At 45.6% G+C, this 19,488-nt stretch overlaps 1 protein-coding gene across 8 annotated transcripts in view; it reads left to right on the top strand.

Moving 5' to 3' along the window:
- Nucleotides 1–19,488, top strand: part of fcho2 (FCH and mu domain containing endocytic adaptor 2) — a 38,029-nt gene that overhangs the window by 2,695 nt on the left and 15,846 nt on the right. For 7 of the 8 annotated variants that reach the window (XM_068706570.1, XM_068706564.1, XM_068706569.1 and 4 more), the window contains exons 2-10: nt 4,804–4,895; nt 7,717–7,791; nt 7,902–8,043; nt 9,413–9,565; nt 9,912–10,016; nt 11,119–11,217; nt 15,676–15,772; nt 19,191–19,235; nt 19,382–19,451. In XM_068706570.1, coding sequence (XP_068562671.1) covers nt 4,804–4,895; nt 7,717–7,791; nt 7,902–8,043; nt 9,413–9,565; nt 9,912–10,016; nt 11,119–11,217; nt 15,676–15,772; nt 19,191–19,235; nt 19,382–19,451 — 878 coding nt within the window. Of the gene's footprint in view, nt 1–3,702; nt 4,699–4,803; nt 4,896–7,716; nt 7,792–7,901; nt 8,044–9,412; nt 9,566–9,911; nt 10,017–11,118; nt 11,218–15,675; nt 15,773–19,190; nt 19,236–19,381; nt 19,452–19,488 lie in introns of those variants that run through there. The other variant, XM_068706565.1, reaches the window with a different exon arrangement.

Below are 19,488 nucleotides of genomic sequence, written 5' to 3'. Positions count from 1 at the left end.
TGTGCAGATTTCACAGTCGCACTCCCACGGATTATCGTCTGACATGCAAAGTGTCTCAATCACGCCGCAAAGCGTGAAGTAAGAAGAAGAGATGGACAATGGCGACGCGTTCTCCTTCAGCTCACACAAGCTGCCGTATATATGCTGCTCTCCATCTTTGCCTTTTTAAGAGGAAGGTCTCTTGCTGAGGTTTTGCAGGGTGAAAAGGTTTTTGGTCAACATTGACTTTCGCTTGAAACAGAAATCTTGTGTTTGGACTCCACTGATTTGTGAGTCTTAAGTGGCTCGTGTGTGTAACCTGTTCCGGGGTTTGTCCGGTAGCCACACACCTGATGTCACATCCCCGACTGTAAGCCGCGGTCAAGTTCCCCCTATGTTTACGGTCAAACCGCCAACAAAGCCCGGCTTGTGCACACACGCACCTCCCGGAGCTCTCCTCTCCGGTCACATGACCCGAGGGGCAGACGCTCTGATGTCATGCTTTGCTCGTTCATACGGTCCGTCTGGAGAGAGGGAGGCTTGTTCGGCGTCTCTTGAGTCCCTCGGTGAGACTCTTCTTCCCGCCGCTCTTACCTGCAGGAGTCGCGTCGGCTGCAGACGCTCGTCATCCCGGTTCTCGTTTCCCGTTGAACCGAGTTGCTCGTGGAAATGTATCGACCGAGACTTCCCAGAGCGCACTTAGGCTATGATACATTATGGGATGCATGCACAAACTATTAACCCTACAGCAGTGACTTTCTCTGACGACGTCAAATTATGTTTTAATTAGCTATTAACAGTGACGTGCAATATTATATTTTCTGCAGAAACAAGTTTATTTTATTTCCTGAATCTTACTTTTTTACCATCATTTTTTACATGCATATATATATAAGACATATAGGTGACATCAGTGCTGTTTACTATAATATGCTCCAGGTCCAGCTCCTCAATAAGTGAGAACTTGCAGCTTTTCTCTGTCTTACATGATGGTGGACTGAATATTGTTCATGTTTTAGTCAGTGGACGGCTTGAGAGACTCGAGCTTCGCTCACCTCGTTATTGTGAGAAGAAGAAGAAGAAGAAGAAGGCCGTATAGTATTGAAAGGTGAACCGGCTCTCTCTGTCCCGGGTTGCGTTACTGCCCGTCAGGCATCAACACTTGATTCCTTCACACAGGATGTTAAACCTGGTCTTCTACTCTTAACACAGACAGAGTTCCTGTCCTCCTCTGCCTGCCAGATGTTACAGGATAAACTGCTGCTCTGCGGTTTTGTTTATCAGTCCTCTAGGGTTACAGGTCAGCCATGTAACTGGTTCTTATTGTGTGTGTGTGTGTGTGTGTGTGTTCTACCCTGTAATGACAGTTATTGTTGTGTGTGTGTGTGTGTGTGTGTGAGAAACACAATGTGTGTTTGTCTGTGGTGTGTTTTCTGGCCGTGGCTTCGCGGTACGCAGACTTGAGCCGAGCCATTTGGTTCTACAACCTCCTGAGTCTCGTAACTTTGCTCATTCAAATAACATATTGATATGAGAGCATGTTTGCTGGTGAGAAAGCCGGGCAGTGTGTCAGTATATACGGGACCAGATGGACTGTCCCTTTTTGGATTGTGGGTATTTCAATAATGTGTGTTGAAGATCAAACTGGGCTCAGACAGACTCTTGTTTCCGTTGTGAATTAGTCGTTTGTTCCTTAAACACGTCAAGAGAAAAGTGAAACATTCCCAGAGAGCTTCCTGAAGACAAACGTCTGCAAACTGCGAACTGGTTTAGTGTGAACGGCGTCGAAAAGACTTTCAGGTTTACTATCACGCAAGTCCAAGACGAGCCGCACATCCTCTTATTTGAGAAGCAGAACAAGGGAACATTTTGTGCTTTTGCTTGAAAAAACTGACTTTAATGTTTTATTGATTATCAACTAATGGATGAATCAACTAGTGGTGTGTTTTAGTGTGGCTGATTTACACTTAAGTTATAAGGTTGTTTTAACTCTTGACGTGCTAATATTGCTTATGGACGTGAATAGGAACTATTAGTGATTAAAGGGTCAAACGTACATATTTGTCCTCTTTGTTACTCTTTACCAATCTAGATAGATTTGGTGCGACCTACTTTTGGAGCTATTGTTCGTAGACGTGTGTCTGCCTTCTCTCTCATATAATGGGACTATATGACTCATCATAAACAGCGATGACCTGGTTTCTCAAAGATAATCCACAGCTCTTGTTGTGAGCGAACTCTAGGTCCTGGACTGTCCCTTTTTAAAAAAAAATTGTCATCGGGGAACGAGGTGGAAGAAACGAGAGTCAAATCTATTCCGAGAAGCTTTTTGTTTGCTTAATAATTAATTAATCCAGTTTAGAGTTCCGTGAACCTTGAACACACCAGCTCCAGTCTAAACAGCACGACACAACCTGAAGTCATAATATATCGCTGCTGCTGCTGCTGCTGCTGCTGCTGCCTTTTTCCATCCCAGCTCCCCTCCTCCGTGCTCATGACTGAAGCCACTCTTCCCAGCAAAAAAAAAAAGCATTAGTGCACATTCAACCGTGACGCGAGCCGTCTGGTTGCCTGGCTATTACCTACGTCCTGTATTTCTTTTATTTTGCTCCACCAACACAAAGACGCTCAGTCCCCTGCAGCCTGTGCTGTGCAGCGGACGCAGCGGCCGGGATCTAAGTTCATCTTCTGCTCACTCTTTTTCTTTTTTTTTTCCACGTCGGACAGCCCGTCTCCGCTGCAAACTGTTTCTTTTGCTCAAACAAAGCGTGATTGACGTGCGCGCTAACCTCTCGGCATGTTGTCCTCCCTTTTGGGGTGGGGCTGGGAGTTTTAAAGAAAAGCGTCTAAATCCAAGCACAATGAGTACTTCTGAATTTCACAATGTGTGGTTGGAATATTAAGCGCGGAGCACGCAGGCTTTCATCAATGAGTGTCCAGAGGAGGACGTTGAGAAACGGTGCCGGTATCACTTCCTCCCCCCTCCCTCCATGCTGCTGCTCATGTAGATGCTGTTGTGCAAAACTAGCTGGTGGAGCAATAAGAGACTGATTATGAATCTCCGATATTTCAGGTTTGTTGACGTCTTCACGTTCCCGCCCACTGCTTCATTGTAACCTGCTGAAGAAAAAAAAAAAAAAACCCGCCCTGAGCTGCTTTCCTGTGTTTGTTGTCATTATTTTTTTTCTTTTCTTTTGTATTCATTGTTATCACATTCCACACGAGCTGCTCAGTCGTTGCACAGAATGCAGCCTCTTCCTGTTCTGCTCCGGCTTGGAGCCGCGTGCGCGTTCTTGTCACTTCTCCCCCCCGTTTTGTGGCCCAGAATCGGCCGACAGTCGCCGAGCGCCTCCCTCTGCGCTCCCTGTGGGTCGGCGCAGCGCAGGTGTCGCGACAGGTGTCTTGTTCTGGTTTGTTGCTCACCTTCTGGTCTTGACACAGTAGTTTGCGTGTCACGCTGTTTGCGTGACTGCTACATTTTTGTTACAGGAAGTGCATCTCAGTGGTCCGCTCGCTGGGGGGGCGGACTACAGCCCGGGGAGAGACGCTTCCCTTTTATAACGTCTGTTTGCTCTGTCAATAAAGAGCTTCAGTGTGACACAAACGTCCTGACCTTTCATCTCTGTCGATGTTGGTTGGAAAACAAGGATTTTGTTCTGACGCTGTGGAACCAAACTGCTGACGGCGGATCGCTCCAGGAACCAGGAAGCGTCCGGTTCAAGTCTCGGGTTTGAGGTGAAACGGAGTTGGGCCTCCGGATTCAGACAAGAATGAGGATGAACTGCTGTTATCATGCTGACGTCGGCCTTTTTTTTATCTGTCCTCTCAGTCACTCTGTGAACGCCTCTGTGTCTTCACTGAAGAAACAGGAGGAAGTCAAATGTTTCTCCTCCTTATCTCCTCAATAATCACAAGAAGGCGTTTTTGTCAGTTGAAGGAGAGTGGAGGCCACTTATTGCTGCTCAACATAGTGTCGCCGACCTGTCGACTGCACCGAGGTCAGCGCCATGTCGCTCTCTTTAAAGAGCCACATGACGTTCATAAATAGAGTTAATTATGCGACTCTGTGTGTGAGGGATTCCTCACAGGGCTTGACTTCAGACAGACATCGTACAGCATATACCTCGACCCATACTGGATGTTTGAAGCACATACTTGTATGCATATTTGGGAGTTTTGAGAAATAAATCAATACAGTATATCCTCAATTTCTTGTTGCTAGTCGGCATAGATCGCTATAAGCTGTAGTGAGATTTACCGGCCTATTTCTGATGCAGGAAGAAGCTTACTAATAGAATAAGAGAGAGTGATTTTCTTTATTTGGTTGTGATATTGTCCTTTTGAATGAATCCATGAATGAACGTGTGCCGTTTGCCACGTAAACCATCGTTTCCTATCTAAATAACCGGTATTAAAAGTCAGTAGGAGTAGCAGGCTGCCACGACATTTTCTGCAACGCAAACCCGACATTTTCTGTCACTCCTATAAATTATTCACAGCTACCTGCATCTTTCAGAAGCATCGGTGCAACTGGACACCTGTCGGCATGGTCACGGCGACACAGACGCTCCGGTTTATTTGTACGCTCGACCCCTCGATATCCGTTCCTCTCGAACATGGCAAAGATGAGCATGGTTGACCAGAGGCTGCTGCAGATGCAGCTGGGAGCTATGCAGACGATGAGGATGCTGCTGGTAGAAAAAGCCCTCTCGGTATTTGGTGTGTGGTTTATTTTGTGGGTGTTTGTTTGACTTGGTGCTTCCTCCTTTGACTGATCTCTCTGCATCCTTTTTTCTTTCTTTTTTTTCTGTCTCTGAAATGCAGGGTGACAAAAACAATGGCTTTGATGTGCTCTACCACAACATGAAGCATGGCCAGATTTCCTCCAAGGAGTTGACGGACTTCATCAGAGAAAGGTAAGACCCGGTGGTGTGATGGCGTTCTGAAGAGGGCGGCCATTTCTACACATGTTAACATGTTATTCGGTACATAGACGGCAGGACTCATTCACCCGTTATGAGCTGTCCGACCTGTTTCCTGGTGTCTAAATTGACTTCAAAGTTGGCACAGGGAGTTCCTTATATTGTGCCTGTAGGAAGTAACACCCAAGTCCTTATCTGACTCCAGACGTATATCTCTACCAGTAGAGCACTTCACCTGACACCTTTCGGTTTTGTGCTTCATTCGACACCCGTCACGTGAACGGAGGCTTTCAGTTTGAGTAAATACATGACATGGAACGCAGTAATCCTCACATTTGAGGATGTGAAACTAGAAAAAAAAAAAGAGTAAAAATTAGTGGCCAAAATTGATCTTTTGTCAATAAACGAATCAATTAATGGGCTCATCCTTTCAGCTCTAGCTCTAACATCAACATGAATATCTTTTGCGGAGGTTCTCCATATTTATCAGAAGAATAAACAGCAGTTATATTCAATAAGTGCAACACTGTGGCTAAAGGTAGTGGTAGAGGAGTGAGGATGTTTTGCAAACTTAACCTCTTTGTGAAAGAGGCTCAAACCTGTAACCACACCGTCGGTGTCTGCAGCTGCACAATACCATAATAACAGCTTCTGTTCAAACGCTTCCCACGTCCACAAAGATTAGCTCCACCGTGTCACAGGTGTGTGTTTAGAACCTCCACATGACAGATGGTCCACCACTGGAATTCAGTGGATTCCTCTGCTCTCAGTCACTCACACTCTCGGCGAAGGATTCGAGGATTGGAAAGTCTTATTAATGATGAATGATGACAATGCAAAGGTTGTTTCATGTTAACGTTGTGGCTCGATCCTCAAGAAAATCTGTTTCAAATGTTTCTGTGTTTGCAGCTTTGGGCTCCAGAAGTCACTGTTCAAACCGTTCATCTAATGAATCATCTTGTAGCGTTTCACTTTGCTTAAATATTAACAATATTAAGTTTATGGACTGATGGTATGTTTCTTTTCTTCTTCTGGAATACGGCACTCTGGCTCCCTCTGGTGGAGAAAGCAGCTGTGTGCACTGAGTTCATATTCCTGCCAGTGTCTATGACTCTCTGTCATCCAGGGCCCCTTCTCCCAAAAATCAATTTCAGGCTAAAAACGATATTAGAAATCTCAAAGAGACAAACTCACATCTGTGAATTCTCTTGCAGGTGCTTTGTCACAGTTATCTGCACCGAAAGATGGAAAAATAATTCACTTTCAGTTCTTCTTTTATTCTAAGAGGGCATTACTCAACAATCTTTAGACCAGAAATGAAGAAGACTACAAATAATCTTAACTTTAAGGTTAACTTTCACCTCACACAACTCCACAATGTGCTACACAAAACCACAACGTTGGACTCTCACTGGCAACTCTGCTTTTCAAAGAGACAGTTAATTGCGATTTAAAACATATTTAATACTCAATTGTTTTGCCACCAAAGCTCTTTCTTGAGTCTCGGCACCAATCGCAGTTCATTTTGATTTCTCCAGCCGTGAGCAGCAGCTCCCTTTCTCTTGTGCATTGCATTGTGGGAGGATTGTGTCTGTCGACAACCCACTAAAGAAGCAGCCGTATTTGAACTGTTTTGGATATTCCTTATTGTGTCACTATTCCCATGTGAGCACACAACATGTACCTAAAATCTGCTTTGTATTTGTATATCCCACATCCATACTATATACAAATTCAAAGACTTTGCCTAGTTTGTAAGTATGAACTTTGAGTCTTGTTAAAGAATATCTCGGTCAAACTACTGTCTCCAAGGTCCAAAGGGAACCTTCACCGTCAAGACCGCGCGTGGTTAAAATCTAGTCAGCCCTCAGAACTACAATCAGTCTGAGATCATCTTAAATCACGTCATCTTAAACCAGGCTTTGTGTGTCTAGTATAATAGAAGAGCTGTGAAGAGCAACAGTCTGCAGCTCACTACACACACGTTTCATTAAGCATAAACACGAGGAAGCTTTTTGAGTTTTCTCCGTCTTTAAAACATGCTTATAAAAAATAAACTGCACAAAGATGTGGAAGTGTGAATGTAAGCATGTATTCTAGCTTGTCCCATCCTCTGTGTTGTTGTGCTACATTGGATGTTGGCCCGTGTGCACCTGTGTGTGTGTGTGTGTGTGTGTGTGTGTGTGTGTGTGTGTGTGTGTGTGTGTGTGTGTGTGTGTGTGTGCGCGTGCACATTTTGTCCTGTTTCCCCCTGGCTGACCTTACTCCCGTGACGTGACTGCAGAGAAAGGCTGGCTAAATGAGTCGTGCATAATTCAGGCTTCCACTATAACACCGCCGCAAGTTTTTTTTCTTTTCTTTTTCCCTCTTCTTCTTCTTCTTCTTCTTCTTCTTCTTTTTTTTTTTGGTTACTCCTGTCACTTTTGCTGCAGAACGAAGGAATAAAAAAAAAAAAAAAAAAGGGAAATTGAGAGAAGCAGGGCATTCCAAACACTACGGCGTTCATACTCTTGTCAGCTTCGACTTGTGGTTTATGAACAAATCACGAGCCAAGCCGCTCGTGTTTGCCCGCACACGGTGCATGCGGTCAAACATTTATGCTGCGAGTTCTAAGTGGGTGTTTTTTGGCTCCACTTGTGTAGCGACTTTCCCTGTTTTGAGCCTTAACCTAGTTGCAAATACTTTGGAAAAACTTGGTCACGCTCTAAATGTCTTTTTTATCATTATTGACGTACGACACGGTTAAGTTGAAGCGCTGTCTGTGATCATTTAAAATGTAATCTCCGAGTGTGTGTGTGTTTGTGCTCTGTCCTAGGAGCACTATTGAAGAAGCCTATGCCAGGTCCATGACCAAACTTGCCAAATCAGCTGGCAACTTTTCTCAGCTCGGGTGAGTGCAAACAGCCTTTTCCACTTTTCTGAAGAACCTGAGCGGAGCGAATGTTAAGAGGGCGCCGTCGCCTCCTGCCCTCTGAAGTGTCGTCCTTTTCCCCCCTCCAGGACTTTTGCTCCGGTGTGGGACGTGTTCAAGACCTCGACGGAGAAGCTGGCCAGCTGTCACATGGAGCTGGTGAGGAAACTACAGGAGCTCATTAAAGAGGTCCAGAAGTATGTGGAGGAGCAGGCCAAAGCACACAAAAAGGTAAGGAGATGGAGAATCGAATGGTTAACGTTGTCTTGACAGTACTCCCAAAAAAAAAAAAACTCCAATCGGTCACTCCTTCCCATGAACTACCAATTATCATGAGGTAGTTTGCTGCTCCAGTGTTGAGGAACATGAATTTAAATGTAGATCCATCCTCGCCTCTTTGTTGTTTTACACTCCAGTTATTGTCCCCGTGAAAGATGTTGGAATCGTTTAATAGTTGATTCCACCCTGAGAAAAGGTAGCATGCAGTGTTGTTCTAACCCTTCTTTTTTTGACACATTTCGCTCCTCTACGTCTCCTCTCTGCTGAGACTCCATCGGCTCCTCCCTCACGCATGAAGCCACAGAACACAAAGTGAAAGAGGAGCTCGGAATCAGCGGGAGTTTGTGCGTTCTGTGCTTTCAGCCTCGACAAAAAGGCCGTCACGGTGTCTCTCCGTCACTTCCCTTCACTCCCTGCTTTTTTTTTTTTTCCTCTCCGCTCTGTGTTTCTCGGCTGACTCGCAGATCCGGCGCTCGCCGTGGTGGAAGCGGTGTGAGCAACGCAAAGCAAACAGCCGTCTTGGAGCGGGCTGCTCAGAATGTGTGCATGATTTCCTTTCCGCTCACTCCACTGATGTTCGACCGTGAATGTGTCAGAATGAGGAAGGAAAGGGAGTGAAGACAAACGACCAAGCTTACCGTCGTTACTAATCGATTCCAGTTCTCTTTTCATGTCCGACAACATGCAAACATAGATGAGATAGAACTTTATTATGAAGGGAATTCTTGTGCCAGAGATTCATCCAAGATTACAACAGAAGAAGAAGAAAAACATAAGTATTCTACAACACAAGAATAAAAATATGACGTGTATTAGAAGTAATAACACTAGAAACTAAAATAGGAACTGTATATTGTGCATGATATTGAGTGTAATAAGGTTTCCAACAATGTTGGAAAAGTAATATTGCACACGGTATGAATTATTATGCCCGATGTTCCAGCTGTACGTCAGTGTGAAGAGCGATACAGATGGAACAAATCCAGAGACTTATGCATTTTTTATAGCAGCCGCCGCCAAATACCTTTAACAGCTTCCTCGTGTGCAACAGTTTAGTGTCACATGCTGGAGCATGAAGCCGAGGGACTGCGATGGTGTTTTATAAGAGCAATAAAGGACGTCTGTCGACGCTGACTGGTGTCTGTTATTTCATCACTGAGTCCTAATGAACGAGGGGAGTCCAGGACCAAGTGTTGTTCTGTGTTATTCAGCCTGTCGGCGGCGGAGTCACCATACCAAACGTTTGTGTGTGTGTGTGTGTGTGTGTGTGTGTGTGTGTGTGTGTGTGTGTGTGTGTGTGTGTGTGTGTGTGTGTTGTCAGACAAAAGAAGAGGTGGCGTCCACCCTGGAGGCCGTGCAGAACATCCAGACCACCTCGCAGGCCCTGCAGAAGTCCAAGGAGATCTACAACGCCAAAACTGTGGAGCAGGAGCGCCTCCGCAAAGAGGGGGCCACCCAGAGAGATGTGGACAAGGTGGGAGGTCACATTGGCACGTGTATACACACACACACACACACACACACACACACACACACACACACACACACACACACACACACACACACACACACACACGTAGTCGTGGTATGGTAATAAGGCATGATGAAGTGCCGTAACACTCCAGTCTATACAGAAACTTTAACCTCAAAAGCTTCTCAGCCTTCAGATGTTAAGTGGAGCTCGGTTTCTCGTCTGATTTGTCAGTTGATCCAGGGAAAACAAAAGCGCCAGTGTGTACGGTGCATAAACTGACGATAGCCATTTATCTTGTCTGTTTTATGTTTTTTTTTTTTTTTTCTTTCTTTCTTTCTTTCCGCAGGCCGGAGTGAAAGCCAAAAAAGCCACAGAGACCTACAAGTCCTATGTGGAGAAATACGCCGCAGCCAAGTCCGAGTTTGAACAGAAGATGGCACAAACTGCACAGGTATCGTGAAAAGACCGATTTTCTCTCTTCTGTGTGGAAGTAGACGCTCACAAGCTCTCTCTAGTGTCTGTCTCCGTGGTGTGCAACACTTTCATTCTGTCAGCCCTGTGTGTGTGTGTGTGTGTGTGTGTGTGTGTGTGTGTGTGTGTGTGTGTGTGTGTGCGCGCGTTCCACGCTTAGTGCCCTGTATCATATCCAGATTGTGTTTTTTCCTCTGAAACGGAATCGTTGTGGAAAGCCCTGATTGGATCCATCTGAAGGCCTGATTAGATAAACTCCAAATTAAAATCAGATCAACAGAATTTGGCCTCCATATCCTCCCGAGCCGCAGCAGCTCCGCCACCAGAAATGGTTCCAGTTAGCCCAGCGTTTGTTTTTGTTCCCCCCCCCCCCCCACCCCCTCACCCCCTAAGAGAAAGCGGAGTTGCGGCACTACTTCCCCGGGACATCACAGTCTACGGCTCGTCTCAAACGCAGCACATGTGGACATGAGTTCTAAACACTGAACACATGTGCTCTCTGACATCACCGCGGCTCCTGCATGTGTGTTCTCTTTGTCCCGAGTGTGTCTGTGCGTGAATATGACAAGTCTCATTTGTGTGCACGTCCCTGTAGTGTAGACGCAGCAGTGAGTGGCTCTTTATCCGTGTGCTCGTGGTGAGATCTTCCCTCTGCATCCTCTCTTTTGATTTTCCAGTTTAGGATTATTTATGCTCATTCTCCTCGGTTAACCCCAGAGTCAGACTTAAGTGGAAGTAAACAGCAGCATTTTAAGTTGTGATCTACACCATACTACTGCTCAAAGCCAAAATGAACCTCCGTCAATGTATCTCACGAACAGAATAAATGTGGAAGGAACTGTGTGTGTGTGTGTGTGTGTGTGTGTGTGTGTCAGCAGGATAGACCACCCAAACAGACACACAGGAAGTGGCTGGGACAGAATAAGGAAGTGAAGTTTCCTCGGCGGCCTTTTTTTTGTCCTGAGCTCTATGTTTTCATGCCTGTTTAATGACACTTGACACCACGGATTTGCGGATTTGTTTGCGCACGAATACATTTGTTGCATCGCCGCGTCGTAACCGCCTTCGCCCTGTGTTCCTAGAAATTCCAAGACATCGAAGAAAACCACATTCTCCACATGAAGGAGATCATCCAGTCGTACTCGCGGTCCGTCGACGAAACGCACGTCCAGATAGGAGAGGTGAGTGTGAACGCACACACACACACACACACACACACACACACACACACACACACACACACACACACACACACACACATACGTGCTCTCGGACATTCCTGTGGGTGGAGTAGGTGTCTTGTTGACCTGAGGCTCCGCTCATTGGGTTCACTGTGTGTCATATCAATTAGTGTCGTCTTTGATCTCGCTAATCGTTTAACTGAGAACCAGGAAATGGTCCATTCAGCCTTTTATGCCGAGCAATTAAAAGCTGATCAAAACTCCCTCTCGGCCGATCTAAAAACACCTCCAGAAGTCGAAACACTTGCCAAAATGGCTGCGTCTGATAGCTGAACGTGCTGCACAGGCGTGTTTTGTTCCTGGGAGAGTGTGTTTAGGTTTTGAGGAAATGGCATCAAGTTCGATCAAGTCCAACTGTGAAGGCTTTCAAACATCATTCACGACCGTATTAATCGGTATTCAAGGTTAACCAGAGATTTCCCTTTTCATTTATTTGTTCAGCAATCATACTTACCCCAGCGCCACACAGAATAAGTCAAGACTAACTACAATCTGCTGCTCCGTTCCCGTTCCGTGTTCTGACGCCGCTGCAGTTCTCTTGCTGCCCGCAGAGGGCGCTGCCGCTCCACTAACGGGACCTCCACCCAGCCTGCAGCTCGTGCGGCAAGTTGGAAAGAATGTGTAGCGACAGGCTACCGCAGGTTATTCAGCCCCACAGTTCCTGCTTCTGAGGCAGTGCTGCTGCCTGTTGCTGAGCCAAATGACCGCATTGTAGACCAGAGGAACCTGTGCAGACTGAGAAATTATGGTTTTGTTGATGAACACTCTTGAAACCAGGTTGTGAGGGACCTTGAGATTTATAATTGCATAAGAGTCAGGCAAGAGGGAGGGAGGGAGGGAGGGAGGGAAGGAGGGAGGACTAGTTTGTATCTCTGCAACATTGTGCTTAGTCACTGAGCCCACAGGCATTCATGCTGACAAGCAAACACAAGCAAAATCATACATTTGCATGTTCATGCATTTAAAATATGGAACATTGTGAGTAAGGTTTTAGTTAGACGTGCGCACACACACACACACACACACACACACACACACACACACACACACACAGTAAACTGGACAAACAACCCATTTTATTCATGTCTGTGCTGCCGTTTACTTTGAAACTGTTTGTATATTAACTTTGAAAACACATTATTTATTCTTGCATTTTGTCCAACTGTGTTTCTTCAATGATAATAATAATTTAATGACAAGCTCTGAGACACAGATGTATCAGCTGTGCTCAGATTAGACACGAGAGACAAACACACGTAAACACAGCTGCAGTACCCTCCTATGGTTGAATATGATGTGTGTGCTCAGAGCAGATAAGATGAACTGAACTATCACTTATTTTCAGTCTAATATTACAATATGCACTGGCACAAATATATTTTACTGTCTCTCTTAAATCTCTCTTTTTGTATTGAATGAAGTTGTTTAGATTTAAGGATTTATTAGAACAATTTAAGCTTAATCTCATATGTTACAACACATTCTCAAAATTAGTATACAATACTGGGGATATATTTTATATATATATATATATTTATATTTGCTCATCCTCATCTCTGATTGAGGCTAGCCGCTGCTAGCGTAGCACAGCCGAATCCCTGAGTGAGAGGTTGAGTTGAATTGTGGGAAATGTAGGCGGCAAGGTTATGAAGCAGAATGTGTGAAATATAAAGTGCGATAACTTTTGGCTCTGCTGCATCAAATTTGAATCAAAAGACGTCCTAAAATGCTCTTAAATTTAATTATAGTGAATCTACGACTGTTAAAGCAATAATCAGCAATTTCTCAGTAGCTTTTCTTCTTCTTCTTCTTCTTAGTAATTTAGGTAGAAAGTCAGTCATGTAATCAGGAACATTACTTGCTATAACTGGCAGTGTTCGTTGGTGGGAAGTCTGTGCGCGATGACGTCTTTGTAGCTGCGTTAGCGGCTTCTGTTGACGCCCAAAGCGCCTGCAAAGAGGCCTGCTGCTCTGCTAGTGTCCGGCAGGTGAATAGGAAACGGCCGAGGACTCCACCGAGGACTCCGCTTTATCGGAGGAGACGTGGCCGTCTTACGCTCCCGCCACGTCAACGCTGGAGTTACCAGTGAGTTTGACTGCTGTACGAAGGATCTGCTTCTCAATAGCAGAGTCAAGTGTTGGAGCTGCTGTCAGTCCAGGAGCGTCGGACTACCAGAGACACATGATTGCAGGGAAGTGCGATGCATTGAAACTGAAGCACAGGACGGGGGGGGGCGAGGCGAGGCCAGCATCAGCTCAGTGGGCATGAAGGATAAGAGGGTTAGGGAGGATGAGAGGGGAGAAAGTGAGCGGCGTAACGAAAAGATAAAACACCTTATATAGATATGTTCAATAGGTAGAAGCAGAGAGTCGTTAAACTCGCATGATGGGCAGGTGTGTCTGCTAGGGTTGCGTGCTGTGTTTGTTTTTGTAAGCGAGCGTGTGTGTGTGTGTGTGTGTGTGTGTGTGTGTGTGTGTGTGTGAGGATCCCTTGAAGGCAGAAGCATGTTTCGAGCATGTGGTCGAAAGTCTCCACGGTACGAGGTGTGTGTGTGTGTGTGTGTGTGTGTGTGTGTGTGTGTGTGTGTGTGAGAGAGAGAGAGAGGGGCGAGCAGGGCACGCAGGTTGATGACATTACTGCCCTCCGTCAGGGCAACAGCACCTGACTGATCGCGTGTGCTGCTCTGAGCATACTTCCTCAACCGCAGCAACCTCCCCTCTGCCCTCCTCCCCCCCCCCCACAACATCCTCTCCTGCCAGGGCACAGAAGGCTAATGCACTCCACCTCGCCACAGGGGCCGGGTGTGTGTGTGTGTGTGTGTGTGTGTGTGTGTGTGTGTGGGGTGGGGTGGGTGGGAGCAGACACATATTGTATGTGTTTGCGTGTGTGTTTGTTTGATAGTGGAGCCACTCTGCGCTTACAGTATCACGCACATCTAAATGGTTTCGGTGAGATGGCACAGTCAGCCACTGTTCTCTCTCCCCCCCCCCCACACGCCTATACATCGCGTTCACTTCCCCCTCAGTACACACACAAGCACCACATGCACATCTCCAAAGCAAACAAGCAAACAAACACTATGCTCCCTCTGATACCGCCCAAAGGGCATCAGCAGTAGCGCAGTGCCAACAACAATGATTCGCCCCGACACAATAGAATCACTCACAGCGAAGTACAGTAGGACCGCAGAGGCCACTTACAAAATAAATGTGATAAATATCAACGCACGGCAAAGTGACGGGGAGAGTTAATGGCGACAGACGGCGTTTGTCTCCCTGCGTATCTCGAAACAAGTCGCGGTAAACACTCGACCCGTGACGCTGATCTTCACACGTCCGATGTGACAGAACCGAAGACGTAGAAGTCGACCGTTTCTGAGCCCTGAACTGCAGCTCCCCCAGCTAACGATGAGCATTTCATGCATGTAATCGCTTACGATGAACACAAACATTTACTAGTGCACCAACGAAAGATTGACGCGTACAGAAAAGACTATTGCAAGTGGGTGAACACTTATCATGAACTTTGATTTAAAAAAAAAAAAAAAAACGAAACAAACAAAAGGATTTCTCTTAGTGCAGCTTTAAATTGTACATAAACGCATTATGTAATATATGTAGCTGACATGATTCAGTCCGTGCAAGTAATAACAAACTAAACTTTTATTTTACTTTCACCTTGGCCTGGGCAAAAAATCAAATATCACAATGTTTTTTAACCAAATACTGCGATATTTATATTGCCTCAATAACACAATGAGATGTATTATAAATAGTCATCAGTAATGAGTGTATAAGAGGGTAAAGGCAAACAATAGAACAGTCTGGAGAGTTCAGAACATTACATCTCTGTAATGCAGCCTTTAAAACCAGGAAAAGACGACACTTATGCCACATTATCATATCCAAAATCAAACACAATATCTATTCTAATATCCTGATATTGAAATATTACTGATATTTTGCCCAGCCCTACTTTCACTTCACAGACCTGGCTAGAATTCCCCAACAGATGTAGAGCCGTCTCATTCTTCTAGTCGGGCTCAGAGCCTGGCGAGCCTCAATATGCAATATTTACTAGCCGAGTTGTTCCGTCTCTGCTGGTGAATTCTGGGATACGGAGTTTAATCCCACTCGGTTAAACACCTCCGTCAAGTTAGAGTGCCGGCAACCAGTACGCTTTCTGTTTCACGGTGAATGACCCAAAATAAACGTTTTCATTAATTGATTGCAGGGAATATAAATGATGAATAAATCGAACCACTCGCTGTGTACATTCAAAACTAAATGGATCAAAGTATTCACCTGATTCTGCTGCTGTTGCACTTTTTTTTTTTTTTTTTTCTCAGACAAGTCTCTTAAATGTATGATTTTTTTTTTTTTTTTTTGTATTTTGTAGGTCCACACCGAATTTGTGAGGAACATTGAGAACACGTCAGTGGAGAGCTTAATACACAAACTGGCCGAGAGCAAAGGAACGGGCAAAGAGAGACCAGGTAAGCCAAGAGTCTTAAACGTTTTAATGCTAATAACCGACGTTTGTCTTGAGTTTTTTTTTTTTTTTGTGAGTAAATAAACAAGGCGAGCGGACCCCTTCTGCCCTTCTCCGGCCTTGTGAGGGACGGGGAGGGCCGTATCGAGAGGGGCAATTAGAAGTAAGAGAGGGCCATCAGAGTCAATCATAGTAATCTGCTGTAAAGGTAGGCAGGCTTGGCATTCCAGTAAGCATGTGACACACGGGGGGCTTTGCTGTGCTCGCAGACTAAGCAGGCAGAACCAACCTTTTCAGGAGGTCAGAGCTCAACAATGACTCTTGTGTAAACTTTGCCATGCCACAATAATCAAGGGAATACTCCTCAGACCCCTTTGGGCTCTTCTCCCCCCCCACCTCCCACTTTCTCACACACACACACACACAGACAGACTCGCAGCTCCTTCATTGTTAGTTAGATACTCTTTCAGCAACGGTAGTAGCTCTGGAGCTTGATTTTATTTTATTTTTTTTAACTATTTTTAACTTTTACTCCTATATGAATCGATGTGATGCGCAGTTTAAACATCCTCCAGTGACTCCGCTCGTCCCCCGTACTTGTGCAACATTACGTCAGGGGGTCGCAGACACAAAGGGTTCACCTCTGCTGTGTTTGTGTGTACACAAACGGTGACCCCTGTACGCAGACGCTGCGTCCGAGGAGTGGTGGCCTTCATTTGTTTGGACAGCAGAATTAATTGAGGCTAAAAAAACGGTCAGAAAATTCCTCTTTGTATCAAGCTGTTCATTAGGGATTGCGCAGCAGCCCCGGCCCTGTCAGAAAAATAACCTGTCGGTCCCCTGATTAAATAGCTGAACGGATGGCCGGTCCAGTGCCTTTAGAGAGAGAGAGGTTGAATAAACTTTCTATTGCGGAAACAATCCCAAAGTGACACGCTGCGAGGCAGGGGGGTTCGGAGTGTTCAACGATATCCAGCTGAGCTGTCAACTGGCGGTGGGCCAGACACGCAAACCCCCCTCCGCCCCTCTCCCACTCCCAGTGCCATGTGAAGCATATGCAATTTAAAAAAAAAAAAAAGCCATTCTCCGCTCATGCGTGACTGCATGCTTCCCTCACAGAGAGTAGAAAGAAAAGAAACATCTTCCCCTGTATAAACAGAGTCGTCCGTCTGTTTGGGAGATGTTTAAACAGTTCATAATGTCTGCCCAGGTTGAGGTAATATTCATGCGTCTGGTGTTTGGAGTCGGTGCGCATAAATATTGTCAGATGCGATCGCAGGACGCTAGCGGCAAAGAGTTCCTGCTCTGCCTGGGTCTTAACGTAGACCCACAGCATTTGTTAAACATCCCAGAGCTCGAAGAAAGAACGCCGTGGTGTAATTTTCCAGTAATTTCCCCCCCCCTTTTTTTTCTTTTTTTTTTTCCCAGGTCCTTTTTCATCGCTTTTGTTTGACAATACCTCCAACTAATGCATTTAAAATAAAGATGACGTCAAATGAGATAATGATTACGAGAAAGAAAAAAAAAAAAAACAACAACCTGATTACGACCGACGTTACCGACTCTCCTCGCCGCTTCCTCCCAGAGGAGAGAGGAAGCTCCACGACCGAGCGTGGCGATTTTTGTTTGTTGTTTTGATTGGCATTAAACTCTCTGTCGCGCGCGGCACACAAGCGTTTCGTGCTGTCGTTTGTGTTTTCGCCCGGCGGTGCAGAGGCCCTGATATTGCACAGTAGAGTAGATCGGTCATCGGTGTACTTTATCCACTTCACTTGGCGTGATGCATGCCTCTCGTGACTCGCCGCTTCCCTGCGCTTCACTCGGCGCTGCACACGCTCAAACAAAGCGACGATTTCCGCTCGCGACCGCCGTCCTCTGGGGGGGGGGGGCGCGTTGGTCTGCTGCTACTGTATACATTTTCAGTTAAAATATCATTAGCTTTGTTGTTTTCAGGTCATGGCATGTTAGTGTATCAGAGATATTGCCAGAGGGTCCTGCTCCATCTCTCCATCTCTCTCTCTCTCTCTCTCTCTCTCTCTCTCTCTCTCTCTCTCATATCTTGCAAGCTATTAAGCTTTCTAGTCATATCTCTGTCTGGTCTGATGGCGAACACGTCTTCCAGGTCACGCATTTTAAGAAGAAGTAGTCGTGCAAAAATGTCTAAATGGCTAAAATGCGCCGTGATGTGTGTTTTTAAAGTCATCGTTGAACGTGTGGATCACGTGGACTAATGCAGATATTACACAGTTTGCTTCGTCATGTAGCTGAGGTGTCACCCTTTCTAATAGATATTAACATCACGCAACAGCAACAACAGCCCAAACTCCCGGATTTCTCTGATTGACGTGCACACTCATTGCATGCTCTGCCTCTACAGCCTTCAGCGCATGTGTGTGTGTGTGTGTGTGTGTGTGTGTGTGTGTGTGTGTGTGTGTGTGTGTGTGTGTGTGTGTGTGTGCCTGAGAGCATGTGTGTGTTAAAGCGCCGTCCCTTTTGAAAAGCCTCCACAAATGTTTCTGGAAGCTTGCAGCGTGACAGTCCGAGTGCCTCGGAGGGTAAATGTGTATAATTGATGAGCATTATTAAATTAAGTGTGAACTCTGTTGTTTTGTTTTTTTTGCTTTTCCTCATCATTTGAATGATGGATCTGAATAACCAACAGCAATGTTATTTCTCTTTTGTTCTTATGACCGTTGGCTGGAATCGATGCGACAGTTTGTTAGTTCAATCCATTACGTTTGTTGGTTCATATATATGGTGCGTTCTTTGTTTCTTTCTCTGGCCATATCTGTGCATGTCAGAGAGGAGGAGAGAAGGGCATCTCTCAAGCATGACAGCAGATCTGTCCGTGCGACGTTAAACACATCACCGCATGCGATCTCGGACTTCTCCGTCTTATTGTAATAGGGTTTGCACCTTTTTTTTGCGTGGGAGCTTTAGTTTCATCTCACCTTAGTGTTCAGACCTGCTGTTCGCTCAGAGGCTCCTGTGAGTTTTTTAATAGACTCGGTTTAGGATGGTGGTGGTTCTTGTGTCCCAGGTGGGGCTTTATAGGAAGGACTCTGTGTCCTGTGTCCCCAGGAGGGCGTGTCACATCTCCGTGAGGGCCACCAGACACACAGTTGACTCCGCTATTGACCCCGTCTGCCCTCTGGGACCAGCCTAGCCCTGTTTGTGTACTCACTGTGTATGGCACGCCAGACTGCATGTTGTGTATCTGCCAAAGTGTGTGTGTGTGTGTGTGTGTGTGTGTGTGTGTGTGTGTGTGTGTGTGTGTGTGTGTGTGTGTGTGTGTGTGTGTGTGTGTGTGTGTGTGTGTGTGAATATTGCGTGATGTACATTCACAGCATTCACAGCAGTGGGTCATTGACCCTTTCCGCGCCAAATGAACCTAAAAGCTTTTCTTTTTTTTCTCTCATTAGGACTCATTGAGTTTGAGGAGTGCAATGCAGCTATTGCAACTGAAGGTAAGTCGTATTACAAAATTACAGGTTTAACAGAAATATTTATGACAAATACAGTAAAGTAAGTTGAAACCCTTATTTTAGATATCAGTTTTTTGTTTTGTTTTTTTAATCTATGGTTGAAAAATGTTTTGTTTTTTTGTATTTAGGTGCCAAACCCAGAAAGAGGAAACCATTTGGCATCCCGGGACGAAGGAAAGACAAGGACACAGACTCCACGTGAGTGAAGACTTGTGCGTCTTAAATCCACCAACAC

This window comes from Cebidichthys violaceus, unplaced genomic scaffold, assembly GCF_023349555.1.
Source record: "Cebidichthys violaceus isolate CVI_PGR_0920_01 unplaced genomic scaffold, fCebVio1.0.p SCAF_12, whole genome shotgun sequence".
Classification (NCBI taxonomy): Eukaryota; Metazoa; Chordata; class Actinopteri; order Perciformes; family Stichaeidae; genus Cebidichthys; species Cebidichthys violaceus.
Note: the sequence above shows the minus strand (reverse complement) of the source record. Positions and strands in the feature narration are given on the sequence as shown.